The sequence below is a fragment of the Bos javanicus genome, chromosome 4 (genome assembly GCF_032452875.1).
Source record: "Bos javanicus breed banteng chromosome 4, ARS-OSU_banteng_1.0, whole genome shotgun sequence".
Lineage (NCBI taxonomy): Eukaryota > Metazoa > Chordata > Mammalia > Artiodactyla > Bovidae > Bos > Bos javanicus.
Genome location: NC_083871.1, coordinates 94554015 through 94573274, shown reverse-complemented (window position 1 = coordinate 94573274; position 19260 = coordinate 94554015). Strand labels below are relative to the sequence as shown.

Genomic DNA, 19260 nt, shown 5'->3' with positions numbered 1-19260 from the left:
AAAATGCTAAGCGTGATGAACTTCCCTGGTGGTCCAGTGCTTAAGAATCCACCTACCAATGCAGGGGACACAGATTTGACCCCTGGTCCAGCAGGATGCCACATGCCACAAGGCAACTAAGCCTGTGAGCCACAAGCACTAAAGCCTGCATGCCTAGAGACTGTGCCCTGCACTAAGAGAAGCCACCACGGGAAACCCAGGCACCACAACTAGCGTGGCCCCCACTCGCTGCAACTAGAGAAAAGCCCACACAGCAACAAAGACTCAGCACAGCCAAAAATAAATTTTAAAAAATTTTAAAACCTCATTACCTACGAGCCCCCAATGTCCCTTAAAAAAAAAAAATGCTACAGGTGCTGAGATAGAGAACGTTTCAAGGTACATTGGAGCATAAGGGAGGGCACAGGTTACACCTGAGGGGACAAAGTGAAGGACAATATCAAGAAGTAAAGGAAGTCTTTGTGGAAAAGGTTGATGCCCAGCTCAAATCTTGAAGCTGTCCTGCTTTTCACTTGCAGCCTCAGACCAATTCGAACCCTGAGGAAATCTGATTAAGACAGTCTCTACAAAAAAGCTCAGAAATGTCACCCCATGTCCTGGATTCCAGGGGCCTAGTTCCAATGGCTGGGGCTCCCACATTGCCTCCCTGGTCTCCTTGTTGGCATCAGTTAAGGAATTTGAAGTCATCAGGAGTAACCTCCAAGTCCACAGTCATAGCTCTGTTGTATCTCTCCCAATACCCCATAAAAGGCTCAGTTCTTAGTATTTAGCTAGTCTTTATCAGTGTGGTATCCAAATCTTTCCCGAACACTTAAGCCCTTCTTAAGTGATCAGAGCCCTTGTGGCTTGTCTTTGCCAGACTCTTCTCTGGGATCTGGATCTTGTTTTGTATCCCAGTTGGAGTTCTGCCATCCTCCCGAATGGCCAACTATCTACTAGCTCTGCTTGAATTCCTGGCCCCACACTGGGGCCCACACTTAACTGGAAAACTTAGCCCAAGTATATCTGGATTGAGACTAACTTTCAGTAAAGACTCTTTCTTTGACAAATTCTAGTTAGTCTCCTCTGAGCCCTCTTCTTACCCTGATCTCACCCTTGGTGCCCATCCTGCCTTTGGCTGCCCAGACCAGTTTTTGCAAGAATTCTGCTAAGTAAGTTTAATGTTTCCCACTCTTGATTTCTGATCACCCTTGACATCTGATCAAGTTCCTCATCCTCCACTTTTGATGTGTAAGTCCTTGGTCTGCCTTTTGTACAAGAATCATGCTAGGTCAATTTAGCACAAATTCTCCTACCTTTGGTGGCTCCTTGTAGGAATTTTCTATCCCATCCACTGATACCCTTTCCTTGGCTACAAATCTCCACTTGAATTTGCTGATTTGGAGTTGAGCTTGATTTCTCTCCCCAGTTGCAATAGATTGGACACCTATTACAAGTAGTCGTGAATGAAGTCTCCCTTACCATTTTAACACTGTCGGAATAATTTTTGTAACACTTGTCATGCCTTTCAGACAATAATCATGGATAGCCCATGGCCCAGCTGTCCTTCTGGTCTACTGTAGGAATCGGGCCTCATTCCAGCTCCTTCTCACCAGCCCCAAGCTGATACATACGCAACAATACAGCTCATGTAGGAAATTCCCTGGTGGTCCAGTGGTTAGGACTCCATGGTTAGGATGCCATGCTCTCACTGCTGAGGGCCCAGGTTCAATCCCCAGTCGGGGAACTAAGATCTACAAGCTGTGCAGCCAAAAAAATATACAACTCAGGTAGACTCACCTGTAAATATGGATCTGGGGAATTGGGGCCAATTCTATTCCGACCAACATTCCCTAATTCATTCAGTCAACTGGATAATCAAAACATATGAATAAATTTAAGTGGTTTCTAAACATAAATATATTTTCAAAGACCTTCCTTATTTGTGTTACAGACATTAACAAAATACATACACTCAAGGCATAAAATATCTGTCTGGTGCTCTTTTGCATAAAAAAAATCATAGTGGATACAGATCTCTGATGCTTCAGTGGTGCCATAAACAAATTCACTGGCCTGTTTTTGGACAAAGAATTATCTGAAATTTTACCTCTTGGGTTCCAAGAATGTTTTTGTTGTTAGTAGAGAGACTTTATTGTAAAAGCCTCCTCATCTAGACCTCTGGTGATTTTTCATGTTTTATTCATCTCTTTCATTTGGCTTCAAGTGAGGTAAGGACTTGATAAAATTCAAAATTTACTGAATTTTGTCTTAATATCAGGTCCAGAATTTTCATCTCCCTTCACTGAGCTTGTTACTGAAGCATTTTGAAGGAAATGGCGAGTTAGCCATTCATTGGTTCTCATGGCTTTGCAGTGGAGGCAGGGCCTTTCCCTGATTTGGTAACCTCCCATATTCCTTTGCCTCTGAGCTATTTTTCTCTTCTTAATACCGGCTGGTGATGGGCGGTGTTCACTTTCACTCTCCTTCCATGAGGAGGCTCCGGAGTTAGATTCTTCACTGTCACACTCAGTAGTATCACTGTCATGTGGGGTCCGATTCACTTGACTGAATTCAGAATAGCGCCTCGCTCGTCTTTGTTCAAGACAGGCATTGACCAAAGCCACTTCTGAGTCAGTTACAGGGGTAAGTTGGCTCTGCTTTGGTTTTTTCATCATTTGCAAAGAATCCCAGGCATCCTCTTTGCCTCGCCGCTTATTGGAAATATCTTTGCTTTCTAACAACAATGAAAGAAATCAACAAGTTAGGCACATTTTTGGTTACTATAACCTCATCTTACCTAAAAAGGAAGCCTATGGTGTGGCTCACTCTTTGCTGCCATCTGCCAAACCACCCCTTTTCCCCACATATTTTCAAGTGCTGGCAGCTGACTTCATTTTCCAGTGCCATACCAAAACTCCTAAAAACCAAAAGGATCAAATAGATGCTTGACATATTACTTTTGAAGTTTCATGGACCCTTGAAATAATATCAACAGAAAGGTCTCCAAACTTTTCTGAGGAGGACCCTTTTAACTTTTGCCTTGATGTTTTTTTTTTTTTTTTTTAATATTTATTTTTATTTACTTATTTGGCTGCACAGGGTCTTAACTGTGGCATGTGGGATCTAGTTCCCCAACCAGGGATCAAACCGAGGACCCCACATTGAAAGATCAGAGTCCTAGCCACTGGACCACCAGGCAAGTCCCTACCTTGATGTTTTAAAGATTCAAGTGTGTGTATGAATGTGATTTGGGTAGCAGAAAATGAAAAAGGATTTTCTCTGTATACACTGGTGTACTGGACTTGGCTCATACCAGCCAGCTCACAAGAAATGATAAACTTTCCAGAACCTTGCAAGACTGCTGCTAAATGTAGCCATTAGTCAAAATTAAATTATACATGCTTACCACTAAATCAATTTGCTACAAATAAATGTAATAAATATTCAGAATTCATCACTTCCTTAATTATTTTACTACATTTCATTATGAGGTTTGCTCTTGAAACTATTTATGTCTGTTCTTTCTGGATATTAAAAATACTATGTAATGATGTGCTGTTATGCATCTCTTCCTAACTCCCATGTTCAGTGACATTATGTTGGTAACCTGAAAGTAGTTTTGATGGGATAAAAATCAACAAGCACTAAGAATCAGGTATTCATTTACGTAGATTTGTCAAGACAGGTTCTGTAGATTGTCTAGACAGGCTTCCCAGGTGGCACTAGTGGTAAAGAACCCGCCTACCAATGCAGGCGATATAAGAGACCTAGGTTTGATCCCTGGGTTGGGAAGATCCCCTGGAGGAGGAAATGGCAACCCACTCTGGTATTCTTGCCTGGAGAATCCAATGGATAGAGGAGCCTGGTGGGCTACAGTCCATGGGGTCACAAAGAGTTGGACATGACTGAAGCAACTTGGCACACAACCCAAAGTAGTGGAGAACATGTTACTGATGCAGATAACATTTAAAGGTATCATGCCTATAGCCGCTATAATGTGAACAGCACCCAAAAATGAGGAAATATTCTTCCAGAGTATTCTAAAACTATTATCCAGCTCAGCAAAGAAGTCATTCACATCATTAACAACCAAGTTAAGTTCCAACATACCTCTTTGTGTTTCTTTTGTCCTATTCCTTAACTTAAAGGAAAGTAACAGTCATATTGGAACTAAACCCATTTATCTATTGTAACTATAGGTTGGCTAAGGCTGAAAATGGCCAAAATCAAAGAAGTACTTTGTGAGAATCAGCGGTCTATATGGAATTTACCCTAAAGTATATTATATATTTTATTATTTGTAAATTATCTGATATACATACTTTATACTAGTAAAATTTTAAATGCTATATACTACACACATTTTTGGAGAGCCAGTTGTTAAAGACTTATCAGCACACCACTGCTTGTGCGTGCTTAGTCACTCCAGTCGTGTCCAACTCTCTGCGACCCCATGGACCATGGACTGCCAGGCTCCTCTGTCCATGGGATTCTCCAGGCAAGAATTCCAGAGTGGGTTGCCATTTCCTTCTCCAGGGAGAAAGTATGAAGTGAGTGAAGTGAGTGAAGTGAAGTCGCTCAGTCGTGTCTGACTCTGCGACCCCATGGACTGTAGCCTACCAGGCTCCTCTGTCCATGAGATTTTCCAGGCAAGAGTACTGGAGTGGGGTGCCATTTCCTTCTCCACCACTGCTTATAAGTTATTCAAAAAGATGTCAGGTATAGCTCATAGCCTCGCAGAAACACTAGCAATAATTATGTGTGAAAGGCAAGCTGTGTGATGGGAGAATGCTGAGAAATGAAAAGACAGCTTGAGCTCTACCTACCAGTAATGTGTAGCCTCTAGCAGCTCTGCTGAAGTAGCTAAGCTGTCCTACTGCACCAAAGCAAAGTGCTCATCCATGGGCCACCAGAGGTCTGGGGAGGCTCTATAATGCTCTTGGCTATTTATCTCTGTTGTCTGCTTTTCACACCCAACACATATTTTTTTCATCATAGTCCAATATCAAATAAGTGCTGGCTCTTACCTTTACTTGGTGAAGTACTTGTCCCATTGTCTTCATCCTTTTTCTTCTCAGACATCTATTTCAGAAATACAGATTAGTAATAGTGATCTCAGTTGGTTGTTTTTCACTCATATTTACTTAGACAGTGTCTAATTTTAAGCAGTCAGTGCGGTCCAATAACAAGAAGGCAATGGCACCCCACTCCAGTACTCTTGCCTGGAAAATCCCATGGATGGAGGAGCCTGGTAGGCTGCAGTCCATGGGGTCGCACAGAGTCGGACACGACTGAAGTGACTTAGCAGCAGCAGCGGTCCAATAAATACTTATTGAGTTCCTATTATAGTGATCCTACTTCTGCAGCCCATTAAGAAGACCATGCTTTGACAGCAGGATCTACCAAAATGTTTTGAACAGCAAAATGGAAAAAAGATTGAGAGAAAATAAGACCAATGACAACTTATAAGTTATAAAGTTTTCCTGAACTCACTGACATTATAGAGAAATACTGTTTAAATGTCATTTAAAAATGACTCAGTAAAGAATCTGCCTGCAATGTGGGAGACTTGGGTTCAGTCTCTGGGTTGGGAAGATCTCCTGGAGAAGGGAATGGCTACCCACTCCAGTATTCTCGCCCAGAGAATTCCATGGACAGAGGAGCCTGGAAGGCTACAGTCTATGGGGTTGCAAGCAGTCAGACACAACTGAGCAACTAACACAAAACATAATCTTAAAAAAATGATAGTACTAGGATTAGTTTTAAATTGCTTTTTAAAGGACATTTTATCAGGTCACATTATGATAATTCTTTAAGATCTTTATATGAATTTATAGACTTACTATCTCCTAAATCCTTCAGAAACATTATTCCAAAATGCAACCATAATATATTACTTGTGAACTTGGCAACCAGAAGAAATTGATTTCTTTGAATAATTCCAATTTCAAATATTCTGCCCCAATATTCCATAAATATATTTGTCCCATTTTTCAGATAAATATTCCACTTTTTGATGCTAAAAATTGTTTTGCCAAAAACTACACATACAAAGCAACTCTTTCAGAATATATCAAGTACTTTATAAATACTCATAACACTTTTGGCACATAATAATTCTGGGAATCTATGACTGAGAAATAAACTCCAAAAGAAAGTTTTATGTACAGACATATTCTCCCAATGTAATTAGGATAATATAAATACAAAATTCAAAAGTAGAAATAGTTAAATTATGACACAATCATATCATATATAGTTATAAAAATTATTATAATAAGGTTACGTCATAACATGAGGAAATGAATGTTATAATATTAATTTAAAAATCAAGATGCAAATTTGTATATGCAGTATGATCACAACTTAGCTAAAAATGTGAAAAGAAGAAATACTAAGGAATGTACACAAGAGTTAGCAATAGCGGCTTTGAGAGTTGAAACTGATTTTTTTTTCCATCTAATCCTTCAAACTGTCTACAATTAGGGGAAAAATGAATTTATGTAGAAAGCCAAACTACTTTTGGATTGAAAAGTACCATACTTGGGTATTTATAACTGCAGTCTGAGATCTTTGGCCCATTCTTTTCTTAATACTCCATCTTCACAATGTTTGATAAGTTTCTCTAATGAGGTGCCTCTTTGTTTTTGAGTTACTGAAATAATTTTCTGAGAATTTTGAGTGGAATCCTCTTTAAGGATACCTTTTTAAGAATGTTTTTGGGTGGGCTTATTTTAAATGTAAAATGTTTAGAGATGATTATGAAGATATTAGAAATTTATGAACTTTAAAAAGTTAGGTTTATTTTCTTTTCATGGAAAGCTTCCATATTTGAGTTGACGTCAAATCAAAATAAAATCACAAAATCTAAAGAAAGACTTTACATCAAGCTAAGTGGAATCATATGAACTATGGTTACCAAAAGTATTTTATTAAGTGTCTCTGGGTTTGACTCAGTTGAGTGAAAACAGCAGAAGTGCCTGCCCCAAAGGGGAGGTTAGGATGGTGGGGAGCTCTGGGATATGGCTCTGCCTTTCTGCCACTGGGATTTTACCAAGCCACTTAACCCCTTCTAAGCTCCACTTCCACATACGCAAAAAGAGGAGCTTGGACTGGGACTGGGACTGTTTGGGAAAATACCAGCACTGTCTGAATAAACACTAAACATATAAACTAAATATAGCATATATAGTCTGGCAAGAATACACAGAAGAACTGTACAAAAAAGATCTTCACGACCCAGATAATCACAATGGTGTGATCACTGACCTAGAGCCAGACATCCTGGAATGTGAAGTCAAGTGGGCCTTAGGAAGCATCACTATGAACAAAGCTAGTGGAGGTGATGGAATTCCAGTTGAGCTATTCCAAATCCTGAAAGATGATGCTGTGAAAGTGCTGCACTCAATATGCCAGCACATTTGGAAAACTCAGCAGTGGCCACAGGACTGGAAAAGGTCAGTTTTCATTCCAATCCTAAAGAAAGGCAATGCCAAAGAATGCTCAAACTACCGCACAATTGCACTCATCTCACACGCTAGTAAAGTAATGCTCAAAATTCTCCAAGCCAGGCTTCAGCAATATGTGAACCATGAACTTCCAGATGTTCAAGCTGGTTTTAGAAAAGGCAGAGGAACCAGAGATCAAATGGCCAACATCCGCTGGATCATGGAAAAAGCAAGAGAGTTCCAGAAAAACATCTATTTCTGCTTTATTGACTATGCCAAAGCCTTTGACTGTGTGGATCAGAATAAACAGTGGAAAATTCTTCAAGAGATGGGAATACCAGACCACCTGACCTGCCTCTTGAGAAATTTGTATGCAGGTCAGGAAGCAACAGTTAGAACTGGACATGGAACAACAGACTGGTTCCAAACAGGAAAAGGAGTACGTCAAGGCTGTATATTGTCACCCTGTTTATTTAACTTATATGCAGAGTACATCATGAGAAACGCTGGACTGGAAGAAACACAAGCTGGAATCAAGATTGCCAGGAGAAATATCAATAACCTCAGATATGCAGATGACACCACCCTTATGGCAGAAAGTGAAGAGGAACTAAAAAGCCTTTTGATGAAAGTGAAAGTGGAGAGTGAAAAAGTGGGCTTAAAGCTCAACATTCAGAAAACGAAGATCACAGCATCCGGTCCCATCACTTCATGGGAAATAGATGGGGAAACAGTGGAAACAGTGTCAGACTTTATTTTTCTGGGCTCCAAAATCACGGCAGATGGTGACTGCAGCCATGAAATTAAAAGACGCTTACTCCTTGGAAGGAAAGTTATGACCAACCTAGATAGCATATTCAAAAGCAGAGGCGTTACTTTGCCAACAAAGGTCCGGCTAGTCAAGGCTATGGTTTTTCCTGTGGTCATGTATGGATGTGAGAGTTGGACTGTGAAGAAGGCTGAGTGCCGAAGAAGTGATGCTTTTGAACTGTGGTGTTGGAGAAGACTCTTGAGAGTCCCTTAGACTGCAAGGAGATCCAACCAGTCCATTCTGAAGGAGATCAGCCCTGGGATTTCTTTGGAAGGAATGATGCTAAAGCTGAAACTCCAGTACTTTGGCCACCTCATGCGAAGAGTTGACTCATTGGAAAAGACTCTGATGCTGGGAGGGATTGGGGGCAGGAGGAGAAGGGGACGACAGAGGATGAGATGGCTGGATGGCATCACTGACTCGATGGACGTGAGTCTGGGTGAACTCCAGGAGTTGGTGATGGACAGGGAGGCCTGGCGTGCTGCGATTCACGGGGTTGCAAAGAGTCGGACACGACTGAGCGACTGATCTGATCTGATCTGATAGTCTATGAAAGCAAAAGGGTAAATGTGTCTTAAAAAGTGGCAGATCCAGAGGAGATCATTGTGCTTTATGTTGGAGGATAATTATCACCACATTTCCATCATGATTTTACCATTACCTCAAGGTTTGTAAATAAAGGTTCACAATTTAGCAGAGAAAATTAAGTTCAAAGTGAAGGAAAAATTTCGTCCTTTTTGACTAGCTCGCATGTGGTTCTCAGATTTCAAATCTGGGACCCTTTAAGCTGCCATAAGGGTATAAAGAGAAAGACAAAACCTCTAAGATAATTAAGGCTTTAATCAGCACTTCAGTTCAGTTCAGTTCAATCCCTCAGTCATATCCGACTCTTTGCGACCCCATGGACTTTAATCAGCACTGAATAGATATAATTCAACATTTCAACTATGCTATGAAACAAACAAATGATATGGCAGGAAACCTGGGTCTATTCTGTCATAACCACTCATGACATTGGACAAGTCACTTAATCTCTTTGGGCTTTATCGATGGAAAACAAACAAACAAAGGAAGGATACCAATATCTTCCTTGCCTACAAAGAGGAGGCTGGACCATACGCTCTTTTGAGGTCCTTGAAGCTCATTGCTCTATGACTCCGAAGAGCTGGTGCAAGTATGGGAGCAGAGAAATAGCTTAGACTTCTCAAATGGTCTTCATGATGAAATTGTCAAGAATCATTTTCAATTTTTTATTAATTTTCTAAAGTAGTTTTCTTGCCAATCTAGACAAATTCAATGTACTTAGCTAGGGCGTCTAAAGACCTGTATAAGTTATCAGTATTCTGAATATTCTTTTGGCAAAATATCTACCTTAAGCATATAGACTGTAGATAAAACTTATTTTTATGGGGAGGAGGTAGAGAATAGTCTTTGATTATTATAATGGAATCTAGCTGGCATAGACATAACATGCCTCCTCCTCCCCATCCATCTAGAGCTGATACAGCACTCAGTGTAGCTGACCATTGCCAGCCCAGTGCTCTGGCTGTAAGGCTAAATGGTAGTGGTTTTATTAATCATCAGCCTGGTAATAATGGCCAGCAAGGATTCCATATCAGTGACTTATAAGAGCTCGGTTACTCATAATATATGGGAGCATCAAAGCTCTGATTAAGTGGACTATCTCACTCTTTTTGTGTATGTGTGAAAGTTGTTCAGTCATGTCCAACTTTCTGTGACACCATGGACAGTAGCCTGCCAGGCTCCTCTGTCCACGGAATTCTTCAGGTAAGAATATTGGAGCGGGTGAAAGAAAGAAAGTACAAATCACTCAGTTGTGTCCGACTCTTTGCAACCCCATGAACTGTAACCTACCAGGCTCCTCCATCCATGAGATTTTCCAGGCAGGAGTACTGGAGTGGGTTGCCATTTCCATCTCCAGGCAATCTTCCCAACCTGAGGATCAAAACCAGGTCTCCCACATTGCAGGAAGATTCGTTACCATCTGAGCCACGAGAGATGACCAAGATGGCATTTTCTTCTCCTAGTAGTGGTCCAGAAGGGTGACTTTAGCTCTGTTTAGTTTAGTTCTGGATCTTATTCTGTGTGGATAATGTACTGCCTCATTCCCACAACATGTGTCCTATAAATATGACAACTTTGGTATCTTTGATTAGAATTACATCCAAAGGGAATTTGGAGGTCATTAACCAGTAGGGAGATCAGCCCTGGGATTTCTTTGGAAGGAATGATGCTAAAGCTGAAACTCCAGTACTTTGGCCACCTCATGCGAAGAGTTGACTCATTGGAAAAGACTCTGATGCTGGGAGGGAAAAGACTCTGATGCTGGGAGGGATTGGGGGCAGGAAGAGAAGGGGACGACAGAGAATGAGATGGCTGGATGGCATCACTGACTCGATGGACATGAGTCTGAGTGAACTCCGGGAGTTGGCGATGGACAGGGAGGCCTGGCGTGCTGAGATTCATGGGGTCACAAAGGCTCAGACACGACTGAGCGACTGAACTGAACTGAACTGAACCAGTAGGGAAGTTTATCCCAGCTTACTTAGCATGTGGAGAATTTAGCAACTGAGAACAATCTAAATGTCTCAAAATTGCAGATTTGCTATGCTGCAACCGTAAGACAAAATTATGGAGTCATTAAGAGTGCTTCTTCTGTGTGAAAATAATTTGATGAAGTATTACAACATAATGTTAAGTTTAAAAAAGCAGGATATGAAAATATATACAACACAATGCAAACCATCTAAGATAAAAAATAGAGATGAAGAGAGATATACTATGATACAAAAAAAAAAAAGAACTAGAAGAACATACTCCAAAATGTTAACAGTGGTTATCTCTAGGAAATAAGAAACAGTACATCAATTTTCTTCATCCTTTACTATATTTTTGGATCCTCTAGAATGATACTGCATTATTTTCAAAACTAGAAAACAAGCTTGTAAAAACTAGTTTCACCACTGTAAAATTTATTTTATGGAAATTCCCTAGTATACAGTAAATCTATTTAAATATATATTATTTAAAATGAAAAATCAAAAATAAAATGAAAAATCATATCCTACCCAGACAGAAGCCCTAGAGAAGAACATCAGGACCAGTATAATGACAAAATACCAAAGCAGGAAGTTCCCTATTGTCCCACAAGAGTCATCCTTCCGGCATTCATAATCTTGATTTGGAATGGTAAAACTTATAGGAATGGCGGGAGGATCCACCTCCCAAAATAAAGAAAAAAGATCTCCCATGATGACTTCTTGCTTTGAAAATAAAACATGCTCATAGGGATGAAGATGACTGGGAAGTACTTGAGGTGTATGACAACTTCCTTGGCAACCTATTATGACATATACACTTCATTAATTGTGACAGGAACTGACAAACATTTCTTGGATTGCTACATTTTTGGAAGATTTGTGTAAGTTACATCTATGAAAATTTAAGGTAATTCCCCATACCTCAATATGGTGCATTCTGCCTTAATCTTTTTGTGTATGTGTCTTGAAACTTGTATACATGGTATTTTCTTTACGTAAATCTAAGTCTCTAAGGTATCCATTCATTTTTCAGTCTCTTTGATATACATCATACCATTGTAATCTAACATACATAGTTCTAATGTGTTGTAGACTGAACTGTGGTCCCCAAAAAGCCTATGTTGAAACCTCAAGCCCCGATTTGACTATAATTGTAGATAGAGCCTAAAAAGAGGTAATTAAAGTTAAATGAAGTCATAAGGATGGGGCCCTAGTCCAATATGACTGGTGTTCTTATGAGAAAAGGAAGAGACATCAAGAACGTGCAAGCACAGGGGGGAAAAAGAAAAGGCTATGTGAGGACACAGAAGAGGGCCATCTGCAAGCCAAAGGACACAGGCTCAGGAGAAATCAATCCTGCTAGCACCTTGATCTTAGATTTCCAACCTCTAACTGTGAAAAAAATTAATTCCTATTGTTTAAACTATGCAGTCTGTGGTATTTTCCTATGGCAACCCTGGAAAACTAATACATAATGCCAACAATGTATCTAAATTAGGTAGTAGTAGTGTTCCTTTCTAAGCCTTGAATAAATGCACAGTAATTCACAGATTACATTAAGAAGGAAAACATAGATGTGTCTGTTGTGAGTTACATGAAACATGTACAGTTTCTTTCAGACATGTGTTGGGGAGGAAACTGGTATTCTAATTTTCTGTGTGTGTTAGTCGCTCAGTCATGTCCGACTCTTCTTTGAGATCCCATGGACTATAGCACACCAGGCTCCTCTGTCCACGGATTCTCTGGGCAAGAATACTGGAGTGGGTTGCCATTTCCTTCTGCATTCTAATTTTGAACATTTGAATAATTTTCAAGTTAGTTCATCCCTAAATCTAAAACTAGAGCAAACCACAGTTGCTGCTAAGGCAATCTGCTGCCGCTGCTGCTAAGTTGCTTCAGTCGTGTCCGACTCTGTGCAACCCCATAGACGGCAGCCCACCAGGTTGCCCCGTCCCTGGGATTCTCCAGGCAAGAACACTGGAGTGGGTTGCCATTTCCTTCTCCAATGCATGAAAGTGAAAAGTGAAAGTGAAGTCGCTCAGTGCTGTCCAACTCTAGCGACCCCATGGACTGCAGCCTACCAGGCCCCTCCATCCATGGGATTTTCCAGGTAAAAGTACTGGAGTGCGGTGCCATTGCCTTAAAAGTATAAAAACTCCACTTTAAAAAAAATCAGTTAAATCTTTAAGAGCATAGCATACCTGCAGATTTTCATTAACATGCAATACCACAAGAAAACTTCATTTTCTTCTGTTGAAACTTAGAAGCATTTTAGGAAAATTTGTGGCCATTGGGACGTGCTGTGACAATCCACTGGTTTATCAGAACACAGTGTGATGTTTTTATTAGAGACACGCTTCTTTGCATCCCCACAAGCAAGTCTCCAGACCTTGTGCATCCTGAACCTTGACTGTTTCAGGCCCGTGTCACCTCCTCCAGGAAGCTTGCAGGGATCTCTGGCTGGGCCCACCACGCTTCCTTAGGGCTCACTGCACTCCACCTCACCTACCTTTCTAGTGCACCTTCCCGCCTCCCCATTCCACCCCAATCCCCTCTCTGAGCTACTCCAGGCAGAAACCAGGGAAAGTTTTACTTTCACATCATCCCGCGCGGTTCAGCGGCACATTGTAGGCATCTGTATTTGTTAAATAAAAGTAAACTGAACTCCCTGATGAATCTTTTCCTCAGGATTAGAAGTTCTTCCAAAGAATATGCATGAAAAGTAAAGACTGTTTCTTTTTAAAACCTCAAAACCACTAACAACTTTAACAAAACACAATTTGGTTTTTCTTGTTACTGCTGCAACCTCATTACACGGATATTTAAAAATTTACATGGGGTCAGGACACATAATTATTTTTAACACAGAGGTGTGAAAAATGCTTTCTCATTGCTGAAGGTGTCTGGACACATTACCAAGTACTCTGTATCCTACAGTTACCCACATTGCTTAATAAAATCTGCTCAAAAATATAAGTCCATAAACGCCCAAAGGAAGCTAAAATGATATTAATATATAGAAAATCAGCTTGTTATAGTTATTACTTTTTACTGTGGGTTCAGAACCTGGTCTGAATTTTTGCTGCTCAGCTTTCTCCCCGCACCAGAGTGGGAGCCACAGATCCGGAGACTGTTTCCCTGGTAACGCTCCTAGCCTTTCCCCCGCCCCTCCTCCTCTTCCCGCGAGAAGAGACAGTCCCGTCCTTCCGGTAACTGGAGACGCACGAGCGGGTCGATTTCGCTGTCGCGCTTGGTTTCGCGCATGTGCGGTGGAGAGTGGCGCGAACCCGCCGCTTCCGGCCGAAGAACACGGTGCGTTTTCGGGGTCATCTTTGTGCTTCCTGGACTAGGAGTCCGCGCGGGCCGTAGGAGTTTCGCGCCTGCGGACCTGGCGAGGGTTCAGCCAAAGGGGAATGTGGCCAGACCACCCACTGCCCGTAGTGGAAGGGAGGAAAGAAGCCATAGGAGTTGCTAAAGTTTGTACTGGGACAGCCAGGGAGGGAAGCTTTCTGCACTGGGGATTATTGACTCCTGGTCAGGGTGGCGGGAAGGGTACTGATCTATTCTTAATGGGATACGACTCCCTAGAGCAGGAACAGGCCTTAACACTTGTCTGCAAAAGATTGGCCCTAGCGAAACAGAGGAAGTATACATCCCAATGTGGACCAAAACTGCTCACTGTCCCCACTCACCCTTATTCCGTTCACACCGCGAGTATTCGCCCTTCTAAAACCTAAATCCTTGTACTTTTATTAGCAACACAAAACGGAGATGGCCTGGGTGCAGAGTTGGTAAAGATCGTAGGCAGTTAATGATTTCTGCACAAGCATGTAGCAGGAGAATAATGACGTATTTTATTTGGAATATTTTCTCACCAAACTTGGTATTTTGGATTTCTTATAGCTCTTGGCCTGGTCCTTGTTACATATTCCAAAAACACAACACTAATCCTTGAATTGCAAAGTAAGACAGTTTTCTTTATTGGGAATGTTAAATTATTCTCTGAAGGGACCACCCAGTTCTCTGTTGATTACACTGTGGTGCCAATGAAGCTGTCATTTAGGGTTCCTTTTTCATATTAAAGGGTATTAATTAATATTAAAGGGTATTAACTAATATTAAAGGGGAAAAACATTTGAAAGATGAGGAAAAGTATGTGCAATTTTAAGTTACCCACTGGGTGACTGAACAACAATAATAGACACAAGTTTGATTTCTTAAATGGAGCAGTAGTTCCTTTTGATTAATTCCTAAGCTTTTTGATTTTGAACAGATGCAAGGGGAGCCAAACCCAAGTGCTTCCCTTATTGACAGAACCATCAAGATGAGAAGAGAAACAGAAGCTAGGAAAGTGGTTTTGGCCTGGGGACTCCTAAATGTGTCTATGGCTGGAATGATATATACTGAAATGTAAGTTAATTAGCCAAAAAAAGTGGGAAAAAAGTAAAAATTGAAGAGGCCAACAGTTGATTCCACAAGTTTTGTGTTTTGATTTTTGGGGGGTGTGTGTGTGTGTGTCTTAATATTAAAAAGCCTTTCTGATTTTTTTCAGGACTGGAAAATTGATTAGTTCTTATTATAATGTGACATATTGGCCCCTCTGGTATATAGGTAAGTAATTTTCACTGTGATTTAGAGTTACTCCCAATAAAAACTGCACTCAAGTTGAATTCAACTTAGTATTCATTCCTTTATTCAACACATATTTGAATGCCTGCTATGTTCCCAAAACTGGGAATACACTAGGAAGGGAACAAGGTCCATACCCTCATGGGAGGAATACTCTAGTAGAAGAGACAATCAGTTAATAAACAGTACAATTCCAGGTAATCATGAGTTCTGTTAAGAAAAATAAACTTTGGAGCTGGTAAGATTTGTATTTGTTATTCTCCCTGAATTGCCTTCCTTACTTCTCTATGTTTTCACCTTTCAAGACCAACCAGATTTTTTTCCCGTTGATACCTTCCTCGGTTTCCTCTCTCTGTTCTTCAGTAGTTCTTAGGTATAATGAGTCTTTGTGGCCATTAAAATAAATTCCAAAGTCTAATACATACATTAAAGTCTTGATAGGGAAGTGATGGGGCAAGTGGAAGAGCAAGAGTTTTGAAATCTGTATACCTGAATTAGAATCATGTCTTCAGTGACTAGCTGTGTGCTATCGCAAAAGTCACCTGACTTCTTTACACCTGTTGGCAGAGCTTTAAAATCAAGGTGAAAATGTTTATTGTAAAAGGATTAATGATAATATTTTGAAACTCACTGGTAAATGCCCTACACATAATAGACATTCATTAGATGTTAACTGTTAATGAGGAATAAGAATATAGTTTTTAATTTTTTTGTTTTTAATTTGCTAAAGTATGCATGGTTTTCTTTCTCCCATTTAAATGTTCCACTCCCCTTTTAAAAAATAAATTGTTCTCTTCCAGAGCTTGCCCTTGCATCTCTCTTCAGTCTAAATGCCTTATTTGATTTTTGGAGGTATTTCAAATGCACTGTGGCAGCAACAAGTCTGGTTGTTAGCCCTGAACAGCAAACACTTTTAGGGCTGAAAACAGCTGGTAAGTGTTTTATACCTTTTGCAAAGGTGAGGGGAAAGTTTGGCAGTAAATCTCTCAGTTTAATTTTCTCATAAACTCAGCTAGAAGGGATTTCTAACGCCATCTGATTCAACTCTATTAAACAGTTTTACAATAAATTGTCTTAAGATCAATGATTATATTCCTATTTATATAAATTAAATAACATTCATAGCCTCATGGAAGTTTGTTCCATGGTTTAATTACGGTTAAAATTAAATGACTAATTTTTGCTGCATTAAAGCCAGTTTCTTATTTTGACTTGATGGAAAATGGTACACAACCATTTGTGTCTTTTGGTAATAATACTTTATGTAATTTAACAACCAAGTCACACTTACTTGCCATTTCCCTGACAAAGATTCAGTTCATTGCATTTGTTTTCATAGAAATTTTATTTACTGTATGTGTGCTCAGTTGCTCAGCCGTGACGGATTCTTTGCAACTCTTTGAAACTCACTGGTAAAATTTTTGATCTATGGACTGTGGCCCTCGGGGCTCCTCTGTCTGTGGAGTGGGTTGCCATTTCCTCCTCCAGGGGATCTTCCTTACCCAGGGGTCGAACTCTCATCTCTTGTGTCTTCTGCATTGGCAGGCAGTATACTTACACACAATTATTTGTCTGTTCCTTCTAGTTGTACAGACTACTCCTCCACGTGATCTGGCAGCAGCCCAAATCCCTCCCTCTCCACCTTCTCCTTCAATTCAGGGTCAGAGTGTGTTAAGTTATAGCCCATCTCGCTCACCCAGTACCAGCCCCAAGTTCACCACCAGCTGTATAACTGGATATAGCCCTCAGCTGCAAGGTCTGTCATCAGGTGGCAGTGGGTCTTACAGCCCCGGAGTGACCTACTCACCCATCAGTGGTTATAACAAGGTAGGCCTCTTATCTCCTACGATTTGACTTACTGTTTCTATTACTACTACTATTTTGATTACTATTTTAAAAGTGGGAGGTTTGAATTGAAAATCACCTAGTGAGTCAAAACTCTTTTTTTTTTAATCAATGAAGAAACCCAGAACCAGTGGGTAATTGACTTGCCCAAATTTGCCTATTTAAGAGCCAGGAACAGGGCTTCCTTGGTGGCTCAGTGGTGAAGAATCTGCCAGCCGGTACAGGAGACATGGGTTTGATCCCTAGTCTGGGAAGATTGCCATGAGACTACTAAACCTTGCACTGCAGTCACTGAGCCTGCCCTCCAGAGCCCGGGAGCCACAACTACTGTGCCGTGTGTAGCAACTGCTAATAAGAGAAACGACCGCAGTCAGAAGCCCGCACAGGAGAGGGAAGCCCCCAGTCTCCACAGCTAGAGGAAAACCACGCACAGCAGTGAAGAGCCAGCACAGCCAAAAATTTTTAAAAAGAGCCAAGAATAGAACCCAGATTTCCTGACACCAGTTAGAAGTTCTTTATATCACATCTTAAAAGAATCCTCAAAAAAAAAAAAAAAAAAGATTTAGCTTTTGCAAAAGACAATGTACTGAGGGTCACCATCTAGGATTTTTCTGCAGACTCTTTATTTATTTATTTGTTTAACTTTATTTTGGGGCGTACAGCATGGCATGTAGGGTGATGGTTCCCTACTATCTCTTGTTAAGTGAGGAGTGTCTGGCAATGAAAACAAGACCTGTGTGCAAGTCTTTGTATGGGTATAAATTTTCCGCTTTTTTGGGTAAATGCAAAGGAGCAGGATGTTTGCTATTGTATGGTTTAGTTTTGTACGAAAGTGCCACACTGTCTTCCAAAGTGACTACTGTTTTGCATTCCACCAGCAATGAATCCAAGTTCCTGTTACTCTACATCCTTGCCAGCGTTTGATGTTCAGTGCTCTGGATTTTGACCATTCTAGTTGGTGTGTTACTTTTTGAAAGTTCAAAAACCAAAACAAAGAAGTATCAATTAAAGAGAAATAAAGTCAAGTTCTTTCACTTTGTACAGCTGGCAAGCTATAGTCCCTCTCCTCCTCCTACATATCCTACGACCGTTGGTCCAGTGGAGAGCAGTGGGCTGAGATCTCGCTACCGCTCCTCACCCACCGTCTACAACTCCCCTACTGACAAAGAAGACTACATGACCGACCTGCGAACCTTGGATACTTTCCTTAGAAGTGAAGAAGAAAAACAGCAGAGAGTTAAGCTGGGTATGTATATATTTTACTTGGAGCTAATATACATATTTGGGGTGTTGGTTATTGTTCATATATTATTTTTCTTACTTTGATCCTATGCATAATTGTTTCAGATCTTTTTACTAATACACCTTGTGTAGCTTAGCAGAGGAATTTATTTTGTTTTTGTATTTTGTGCTGTCGGAGAAGGCAATGGCACCCCACTCCAGTACTCTTGCCTGGAAAATCCCATGGACGGAGGAGCCTGTTAGGCTGCAATCCATGGGGTCGCTAAGAGTCAGACACGACTGAGCGACTTCACTTTCACTTTTCACTTTTATGCATTGGAGAAGGAAATGGCAACCCACTCCAGTGTTCTTGCCTGGAGAATCCCAGGGACGGGGGAGCCTGGTGGGCTGCCGTCTATGGGGTCGCACAGAGTCGGACACAACTGAAGTGACTTAGCATAGCATAGCATAGCATTTTGTGCTGTTAGAATCAAATTCATCAAAATTTAAGATGTAAAATAGAGCTGAGCTAACAGAAATCTTAAACCTTTCATTTACGATTAAAAGCTTTTTTGTATAACGTAATTTATAATTTGTTTAAAAGTTGAGGTTATAAAGTGTTTTTGAAGCGGTGTGTGGCAGGGCGTGGTGAAGTGAGGGTTGTCTCTTGGGGTAGTTCTTGTGAAGGTCGGTGTAGCAGGGAGAATGGAGGGAGCATGGATTTACACCAGACATGCTGCTGTTCTTCAGAACATTTTTTAAC

The 19260-nt window shown here is 40.7% G+C and overlaps 2 protein-coding genes across 4 annotated transcripts in view; one reads left to right on the top strand and one right to left on the bottom strand.

Annotated features, from left to right (window-relative positions):
- Positions 1–1881: 1881 nt before the first annotated feature.
- On the bottom strand, positions 1882–11593 carry SSMEM1 (serine rich single-pass membrane protein 1). Its single transcript, XM_061414705.1, has 3 exons — positions 11331–11593; positions 5010–5064; positions 1882–2716 (listed from the first exon to the last, which is right to left on the bottom strand). The coding sequence occupies exons 1-3, from the start codon at positions 11511–11513 to the stop codon at positions 2229–2231; spliced, it is 726 nt and encodes a 241-aa protein (XP_061270689.1). The 5' UTR covers positions 11514–11593; the 3' UTR covers positions 1882–2228.
- A 92-nt stretch (positions 11594–11685) lies between these two features.
- Positions 11686–19260, top strand: part of TMEM209 (transmembrane protein 209) — a 34206-nt gene continuing 26631 nt past the window's right edge. The window contains exons 1-6 of one of the 3 annotated variants that reach the window (XM_061414699.1): positions 11686–11709; positions 15076–15212; positions 15355–15413; positions 16232–16363; positions 17017–17258; positions 18321–18522. In XM_061414699.1, coding sequence (XP_061270683.1) covers positions 15076–15212; positions 15355–15413; positions 16232–16363; positions 17017–17258; positions 18321–18522 — 772 coding nt within the window. In that variant the 5' untranslated portion in view covers positions 11686–11709. Of the gene's footprint in view, positions 11710–14006; positions 14279–15075; positions 15213–15354; positions 15414–16231; positions 16364–17016; positions 17259–18320; positions 18523–19260 lie in introns of those variants that run through there. The other 2 variants (XM_061414698.1, XM_061414697.1) reach the window with 2 other exon arrangements.